Source organism: Trichosurus vulpecula, chromosome 1, assembly GCF_011100635.1.
Source record: "Trichosurus vulpecula isolate mTriVul1 chromosome 1, mTriVul1.pri, whole genome shotgun sequence".
Taxonomy (NCBI): Eukaryota; Metazoa; Chordata; class Mammalia; order Diprotodontia; family Phalangeridae; genus Trichosurus; species Trichosurus vulpecula.
The window spans coordinates 205,642,498-205,652,445 of record NC_050573.1 but is presented as its reverse complement, the minus strand read 5'-3'; the positions used below and the strand labels follow the sequence as shown (position 1 = coordinate 205,652,445).

Sequence of the window (9,948 nt, the reverse complement as noted above, 5' to 3'; positions counted from 1 at the left end):
GAAACTGATAGTTAAATATTATCCTGATGTTTTGAATTCTTACCAGTTTAGAAAACACATGTATAGCACTAGTGATTACATGCTACTAGATAAACCATGCTTACTTATGTAGCATTATATCATCATTCCAGATGATAACAAATAGAAATATCTTTCCTTTATCACAATTTTTACAGGAAGACTTTACTGTGATATTTATTGTTTATATGCTTTAATATCTCATAAATCATCCAAAGAAACAACACAAAAATAACCATACTTTATATTGTTCCACATGAAAGGCACTAGACATGCTGTTGCAATCATGGTACAAGTTTTATTTTAACTTAACAATACCAACAACAAAAAAACTAATAAGAAACAAAATAATTTCCTGCCAGGCTGATGGTCAGTAGTTTGTTCCAAACCAACTGTTTACTCTTTCTATTCTTAGGTAAAGAGCCAGGCTAACAACATAGTATTCTTCTGTCTCCTCCATCCAGACCAGCTCCAAATTCACTTTTCCTACTGAGTCTATGTAGGTTACGTAAAAGTGACGTCCTCTGTAATTAAAAAAGTCAGAAGGTCTGGTAGCAGGTCTCATGCAAACTGGGGAACTGAAACACCAAAATGGTTTCTCTGTTTCATCCAAAAGGGTTACATCCATCATATAACAGTTCTACAAAATAAAGACAAAGGAAATTGTAACACACATTTAGTACTTAATTATATAGTATTAGCCCAGACTTCTGAAAGTTACTGAGAAAATTCTACATTAGAAGCTTCTAAATCAAAATCTAGGGCAGTCATTTTCAAGACATTCCAAACTTTCAAAAATATTTTGCTTTCAACTTTGCTATACTGAAGATTTGTATTTAATTCCTTTAGTAAGAATGAGAGACATCTTTAGGAGACAGGCAATTTGGTTTCTAAGATCAGTTCTGCCACTGAGTAACTCTAGACATGTCACTTTCCCTCTCAAGAATTCAATTTCCTCTTCTATAAAATGAAGGGGCTGAATTAGATTCTTTTAAAGGTCCCTTTAATCCCTAAAATTCTGATCCTTTTTGTATTCTAGCTCCAGGATTATTTAATCCAATGCCTCAACCTAATATCAGATTTAATGAATATTAAATATTACGCTGAGAGGAGTTAGAGCCTTGTAGAGACCACCTCTACAGGGGGAGACAGATATGGAATCTGGCTCCACTCATCATGAAAGTCCAGGAGAAATAATTCTTTCAGGCATGATTTGGAAGGTGTGTACTGTTGCATGTAACATATCAGGAATGAAAGAATCGATCTAATTTTTAATAGGCCTTTGAGAAAGCAGAGAGATCTCAGAGAAACTGGGAGGGAAATCTTCTGGTCATTTTAAGGCATTTTAAAATTATATATTCCTTCTCCACCCCCACCCCCAAATATCTCCTTAAACTGAATAGGGACAGCATAATTACTTTAATAGTATACTAATATCCTCTGCCACACTCCAGAACTGAATTTTATTTTCTCAACCTACTTTTCAGTTGTTCTTAACTCTTCCAATTCCACTCCCATTTCTCTCATCTTTATGTACAAACAACTGAGCCACAGAGGAGGAAAATACAAATTCTGCATGCTAATTTCCAGTGGATAGGGAACCATGCTGGTAGCATCCTATTTTTGAGGGGTAAGTGCCCAATTTTAGAGGCAAATCAGTATAATCAATATGAATACCTATAAAATCTCATTGATTCTACAAATATTTGAGTGCCTATCATGCCCAAGGGACCATAGGAGAGATAAGTCTTAACAGTACCAAATAAAAGCCTAGGTTTTTTAAACTCTGGCCCAAAATCAATATAAGACTTTAACATTAACGCAGCTAAGTAGCAGTCAAAACTAAATGTGCAAACAGTTTTAAAATCAATTTTCTGCACAAACAGTCCCACCTTCCATGCAATATGTCAGAATCAAAGGTCTATCTTTGGGCAAGCTATGGCACTTAGACGTGGAGAGTCAAATGCTCAAAGTAGAAATTCCATTTTTAGATATCATTTACTGTCTATACACATCCAATGCAGCATCACCTCACTAATTAGCTAGAGTACCAGTCCATAACTTAAAAGGGCTTTAAGCAAGGCAAATCTTCTATTATCCCCCAATCCATGTATTTCTAGATTTTCTTAACTGAAAATAAACTTAATTTAACTATATATTTTAATAACTAAAGCTGATGCCAAGTCCCACCCATTTATTTAGAAACGTTAATATTCCCATCTGTGTATGGAACATGTTTCTCCATTTAAAATAGAAACAAAAAAGGTGCAAATACTGGAGAGGTATTACCAAAGTTGACAGTACTGAAGGGACCAATGAATATGGAACAACAGAACAGATAAAATATCAGATTCTACACTGGATTGTAGGCTACTTACCTTTTACAGTAACTACCTGGCCCTTCATTTTCTGAAATAACATAACAATGTGCCTACCACTCAGTAGGTACTTAGTGAGTATTTTTTTAATTGACTTATATATATAACGACTGCTTTTTATAAACAAACACATATATTGTCATTGTTACTTGAATCAACATAAGTATTTCTAAAGTATGCTTAGAAATGACTTCATCCTTTATATTGATCTATACAGATCAGGTCCAACAGATATAATCTGCCACATAAAATGTTAATCTCAGGAAATCTCAGGAAAAAGAAATTTCAGTTTTAATCCCAGTGTAGTAAAAAGGACTTACAGTCAGGAACAGGTATAAATTCCAGCTCTGTCACATACTGACTTAATTTTAAAATGTGCTATTATATATGTTTTATTGTATTTTTATTTTGTGAAGTATTTCCCAATTACATTTTAACTTGTTTCAGATGGCATCCAGGAACTGGATGGGCTGCATGTAGCTGTGGGCTATATTTCTGATACCTCTGCTCCAAAGGACAAAGCTAAGAAAATGGGTGAAAGTTGCAAAGAAGCAGTTGTAGGATGAATGTATTGAAAATGTCCTAAGAATTAGAGCTATCCAAAAGTGAAATAAATTGCCTTTGGAAATAATGAGCTCTCCCTCATTAGAGGTCTTAAAAGTGGAGGTTACTTTACCACTTACTGGGGATGTTGTAGAGGTCAGGTATGGTTTGGACTCTGAGATCCCTTCCAACCCTGAGATTCTGTGAATAGTAGGAGACTCCTTCAGTATCCATAAGAAAGAAAGAGAAAAAAGTGGAATCCCAGGAACTTCCTTTCACCTTTTCCTTCTCTTTTACTCCAAGTCTCAGCCAAACAAAGTCTTTTTTCACTGAAGTGGACTAAGGAAAGGAATCACCAACGGCCCAAATTCCCAAAATGTATTTGTATCCTAAAAAGAAGCCTAGTAATTCAAATAGACTAATAACTCTTTAAATCAGTTTCCCCTGTGGAAGAGAAAGTTCTGATCTGAGGGTCTCTGGTGATCTTTTACTTTCTTTTCCTGGCTGCTACTCTTCCCAGACTAAGAAAGCAGGGAGTAAAAACATAACATGGAATTACTATTGCTTAGTAGCCTGAAGCTACATACTACTATAAGGGCAAGCAAAGTGGGACTTTTTGCTGTTTTTTCTTTTGGAGTGGTTCTCACCACCAAGGCAATGAAGTGCCTTTGATTGAGTCTTGCCTTTGTTTGTAGAAGGCCCATACCCTAATTAGGTCACCCAGAGGTGTGAAGCCCTCGGGCCCTGAAAAAGGGTATATATACCCAGAGGATAGCCATTGAACTCAGAATCGAGACTTGAGAGTTGAGAACTCTCAGAACTGTAGGAGGAGAGGTTTTGTTTGGGGGCTTACTCACTGGAAGTGTCATGTGATTTGACCAGACAAGACTCTGGGTAGCCATCAAGGAGCCTCCCCCACCCCCAACCCCTGCTTTGAACACCCAGATGTTGGTACTTCTCTCTCTGGTAACTATGTATGTACTGCTATGGTCCAACAGAAACCTGTCTGTTGATCTGTTTATATTATCTCTGTAATTTCTGTTTGTGTTTTCTTTGAGGTTCAGGGTGGTGACTTTTTCCCCTGAACTAAGTAAACGATCTATGTATGTTTAATTAAAGTGAGATTGTAAACTCCTTAAAGTTGCTTTCCTTAGAAAAGCAGATCAAAGAATCCGTGCTAGCAGCCCTCCTGTGTGCTGGTGTTGTTGGTCTCACACAGCCACAGTAGCAGCAAGTAGAATTATTGTTTCAACTACATACAAGCTCATCATTATCTTTCAAAGCACCACTATACACCTCAGAATTCAGTTACAAAGTTAAAGATGGGGTTGAGAACATAGGTAGGCACAAGAAATAATAAAAAATGGGAACTCTGGAACTATGATGGGGGGAGCAGCACAATATTTTAAAACCTTTCTAGTCCTCTCAAAAGGTGAGAGGCTTCAGTGGAAAGAGCACTGGATTTAGAGTCAGAAGACTTGAGTTCAAATCCCAGCCCTGCTACCTAAGGATACCTGTGTAACCCTTAGGCAAGTTTCTTCACCTCTCTGGGTCTTAGCTTTCTCATCTATAAAATGATGACCTCTAAGGTCCCTCTGGCTCTAAATGTATTATTATGCATAAGATTTTGTAACACTTGGTGAGAACAGAAGTAGAGACTTGGCAAATATGAACATTTTTATTAAACACTGACCCAGTTACCTTGAAGAGACTGGAGAAGATTAAAAAACAATTACCTGTATACAACCAGCAAAAACATCTGTTTTCCAACAGAGGCCAACTTTTCCAATAAGAGGTAAATGCTGTGCATTGTTTTTAAAACTTATAACGATGAGCTTCATATATCCATTTTTAATGAAATCTGAAAAGATTTTTAAAATAATTACTGAATATTAACATATCAAGAATTAGTCATTACTTAGCTTTCAAATTCTCTTTACCTAGATCTTTTTTCTAATATGTTATTTTCATAATCAGAAGTATCTTATATGGTTATGTCTAAATTATCTAAGGTAGGAACATTAGTATAACTAAGACAAAATGGGAAAAACTGCTAGAAGCCTTGTCTGGGTCAACTGAGGGCATGAGTGTGATAGTGTATGTTTAACAAGCAGCTCTCCAGGAAAAAAAAATTGGCACACGATATGCTGAAGTTTAATCTGCATTAACATTTTCTCCGCTACTTTGTTAAGTCTAGACAATCAACAAAACAATAAATCAAGCCCCGGTCTGTAGCAATTGCCATTTTCCAAAATGTAAATCAATGCTCACACTGAAAATATAATTAACTCCCTCAAACTAGTATTAGCTGGTATATCCCTCTCTATGCGATCCTTAGAGTGAGAGTTCAGAGACCTGGAAAAGTGGTTTCTAGGGATATCACTTATCTTATTCATCACTAGTCAGCAACTACAGGACTCCTAAGAGAACAATACAATTTTCTGATTTGACAAGAGTGGGAAAATATGGAAACAGCTCCATATCTACAAAAATAAGGGAAGAAAATAACAATAGATAAAGTCACCTTGTGATTGAAGGATCTGCTCAGAAAGAAACCAAATAAGGGTTTTGTAAAGCAGCAATAAGAGAAATGGCCACTAGGCAATAAGATTGCTAAAAACCAGCATCATCAGAACTAGGTGATTAGAAAATGAAAAAGGTACAGAGCATACAAGTAAGCTATGAAGCTTTAACCAAAAGCTAGAAATGATCCTGTAAAATTCAACCTAAATATAGCCTTACACTATATCAATAGATCAGATATTTCAAAGAGAAGAGGTATGGATAAGGTATAAGAAATTTCCTGTAGTACTTCTTATTTTTGGTCCCCAGAAATGATCTCTCCCTCATCTGTAGTCACATAACAATTATGCTCTCTTTCGTGGCACTTAACATTTATACATACATACATACACACACATATATACATACAATACATATATTACACACACACACACACAAATGTGCCTATCTATCATAAATGAAACAAGAAGTAGAAGAATCCCTGTTACTCAGATTATGTGATGCAGTTGGGCAAGTATATCATTGAGTTAGTCCATCTTTACATGCATCTTGGACAAAGCATTGCAGATGGGTAATAAAGCAAACCCAGAATTGAACAAAAAATGGAGATGGATTGAATTTAGGAAATTATGCAGCACTTTCAACAATATGAAGCTGTCTCCAACAAACAAACTCATCTTTTTAGCATCACTGTTCTCATGATGATATCATGTGGTTATAAATCACAGAACATGAACACTACAATCATGCATTATTAACATTTTCTCCACTACTTTCTTAAGTCTAGACAATCAACAAAACAATAAATCAAGCCCTGGTCTGTAGCAATCGCGTATTTTCCAAAATGTAAATAAATGCACACACTGAAAATATAATTAGCTCCCTCATTTTTAGAGTGAGGCATAGAAGGAAGGACTTATTAAACACTTACTCTGTGCCATGCATTGTGCTAAGCATTTTACAAATACTTAATCCTCACAACAATCTAGGAAATCAGTGCTATTGTGTCTATTTTACATGTAAGGAAACTGAGACAGAGGTGAAATAATTTGCCTAGGGTTACACAGCTAGTCTGCGACTAAATTTGAATTTGGTTCTTCCTGACTCCAAGCCTAGTGCGCTATCCACTGTGCCACCTAGCTCCTTCAAGGTGACAAGCACAATCCATAACCAGCCTTCTCTTCCAGTGCAATTTTGTCAATATCTTGCCTGTAAGTCTTCCAAAGATGATATACTCAAGGATCTGAAAAGCTTCCTTTAGGTCGGGCCTTCTTAATTTGGGAGTCCATGACTTTGTGTTTCTTTTTAAACTATTTTGATAACTGTATTTTGATATATATTTGATTTCTTTTGTAGTCTACTATGAATTTTACTTTATGCATTTAAAAACATTTGGAGAAGGGGTCCATAGGTTTCATCAGACTCCCAAAAGGGGCCATGACAAAAAAAGGTTGAGAGTCCCTGACCTAGTCCAACTCACTTAAAATCTAAGTGTTTTAACATGTTGTGGGTACTGATGCTGTCTAGCTTTTTATCTCATCCTTTTCTCTCATTACATCACTGATCAATCTTCTTTATTTTGATTCGTTTGGTTATTTTGGTATAATTTCTTGATAATTTTTTAATATGCTACTCTTTATTTAAGTCACTGTTTGGAATTAAAACTGTATTTACTTGTACCCTTGACGCAGCTCTCCACTGGCCTTTGTGTCACCTGAAATTCTGGTACTTTGGAGATCATAGTGTTCACGTTCTGTGATTTACAACCACATAACATCATCATGAGAACAGTGATGTTGAAAAGATGAGTTTGTTTGTTGGAGACAGCTTCATATTGTTGAAAGTGCTGCATAATTTCCTAAATTCAATCAATCCACATTTTTCTGTTCAATTTTGGGTCTGCTTTATTATCCATCTGCAATGCTTGTCCAAGATGCATGTAAAGATGGACTAACTCAGTGATATACTCACTCAACTGCATCACATAATCTGAGTAACAGGGATTCTTCTACTTCCTGTTTCATTTATGATAGACAGGTACATTTCTTTTAGGGTCTTGTTTGCTGTGACTCTCACTGATGAGGCCCTGTTGTCTTGGGACTTGATATAATCAGCACAAAGTTATCTATAAATAGAAACACCTAGAATATTCCATAGCCAATAAGTAATCTCTTTTCTATTTGGACTCCATGTAGGACATTCTCCATGACAGCAATGAACACTTTTGGCAAGCACATATCTCCATTATATTCCTTGTGGGATACTGATAATAAAGTCATTGAAAAAAAGTCCTCTCTGGCTGCATCAATCAAAGGATCTTAACATCTTTATATATTCATAAAAGATCTTATTGGAATAAGAACCTTTAAGAGTAAATTTTTTTCTACCAAGTCATATACTATTTTGTAATTAATCAATACAATCTACATCCTCTACAGATTTATATTCTCTACAATCTGTTTTGTGGCTGTATAGATGCAGTCTGTTATAGAAAATCATCTGGGAACACTACCTGTTTCCTTCTCCTGTTTTTCATCAAGAATACCAAGAAATCAAAGCTCTCATACAAAGGAGAAACATGAGTTAATAGATTTTGATGTCCTCTTTTTTGGTAAAATCCTCCCTAATTTTTTAAAACAATTGTTTAGTATCTTCCTCTCCACCAGCTATACTCTCATGATTAGTGACTGCAATGATCAGAATCCTTAATTCTTTCAATGGTGTTTTCCCTTAAATTAAATAAATATATATGTACATCATCCACCTCAGTAAACCATCTTGGCAGTCAGGCTAAACTAGGTTGAGGGTAACCAAGAGGCCTCAAAACTGTCAATGAGTTAAGGGGGTGTCTACCCTAAGTATGTGAAGACTTCTTCCAAAGAATGGGTGAATGAGAACAATTTCTTCAAACAGCCATGAAGGCAGCTAAAGCAGGCACTGTAGAGCACTTAAAGCTTGGTCGAACACTGAAAACGCCAAGGTCATCCACTGCATCCTGAGCTGTCACCAGTCATCTTGACTTTTATCCTGCCACTGGACTTCAATGACTGTGGAAGAGAGAGTCAGGCTGATGACTTTGTACTCTGTCTCACTTAAATCCAATTCACTCATGAGTCAGGACATCACTCCATGATGTCACTGGTCCTCTTCAAAAATGAAGGACAAACAACATAAATACTTCTGGAATGATTTGATCAATGTAAATTCCATTAGAATTTCAGTCTCTTGAGGCTAGAGACTGTTTTTCCTTTTTTCTATCCCCAGTGCTTGCTACAGTGTTTAGAGCAGGCCTACACAACCTGTGGCCCCTGGGATGCTTATGGCCCATAAGCACACCAAAGGATTTTGGGCAGCCCACATGCTCTACGTTTTTTGCCAGCTGCCCCAAATCCTCTGGCATGCTGCAAGTGGTCCACAGGCCACAGGTTGTGCACGCCTGGTTTAGAGCTTAATTGTTTTTTTATGAATTTCATGCCAGTTGTTCTGCAAACTCAATTTTTCCCTCCACAGCTTTTCACCCTTTCATGAAGTGATACTGATTGGAATCTTCTGTCATAGTCCTCCAAACAATCTGCAAATGAATCTGTATTCTAACTGCTGATGCCCTTGACTGCATCTGATCTCTGCTTGGCAAGGAAATCAAGGGCTTGCTGGATAAGTGGCTTTCTGGGTGTGTTGGGGACTCCTACATACGGCAACTGCTTTACTTAGGTTACAGTTTTCTAACGTTTGGTGACAGAGTTAATGTCCATCTTTATCAATTGCCAATTTTTAGAGTGAACAGTTTACTTAGAGCTGTTAGAACTACATACAATGTTTTATCTTTTCTAAAAGACACAAACTCCTTGTCAGCATGGTCTTCTTCATCTTTATATATCTCATCATTAGACTGTGAGTTCCTGAGAGCAGGGACTGTCTTTTGCCTCTCTTTGTATCCCCAGTGCTTAACACAGTGCCTCACATAGAATAGGCACTAAATAAATGCTTATTGTCTGACAGTGCCTACCATCTTGTCTTGTACATAATCACAGTGCAACAAGTATAAATTATAAATTAATAAATAAGTAGCACCTTAGTCATAGGTGTAAGCAGTACATTTCATTAAGATACATACCCAGGGAATTTTTAAAAAGTAAATATTCAATGATAAAAATCATTTTTATTCAAAGAAACTAAAACATTTTTAAATGATTTTAACTAAACTTTTACTAAAAATATTCAAATTCTACATAAAGCACCTTCAATTAAATCTTTGTCCTCACCCTAAAATATAGTACAATATTTTCAGCTTTATTTTCTGAATAAAAAAGTATACTTACAACTTTATCCTCATCCCCTAGCCTCATAATTTGCAATGAAGTTTAAGGATTGGTAACAACAGGCATATCCTTTTAAAATTTTAAACTTTTTTGCCTTCCTAGTCTGCACCATCCAGAACTCTAGGGCTAAGCCACAGAAAACAAAGTGGCTGAGTGATTAAAAGGGG

At 36.2% G+C, this 9,948-nt stretch overlaps 1 protein-coding gene across 3 annotated transcripts in view; it reads right to left on the bottom strand.

Moving 5' to 3' along the window:
- Positions 1–296: 296 nt before the first annotated feature.
- FBXO15 (F-box protein 15) overlaps positions 297–9,948 on the bottom strand; it is an 88,382-nt gene continuing 78,730 nt past the window's right edge. For all 3 annotated transcript variants that reach the window (XM_036752345.1, XM_036752353.1, XM_036752358.1), the window contains exons 9-10: positions 4,676–4,800; positions 297–658 (exon numbers count right to left, since the gene is read on the bottom strand). In XM_036752345.1, the coding sequence (XP_036608240.1) occupies positions 389–658; positions 4,676–4,800 (395 nt within the window). In that variant the 3' untranslated portion in view covers positions 297–388. The remainder of the gene's footprint in view (positions 659–4,675; positions 4,801–9,948) is intronic.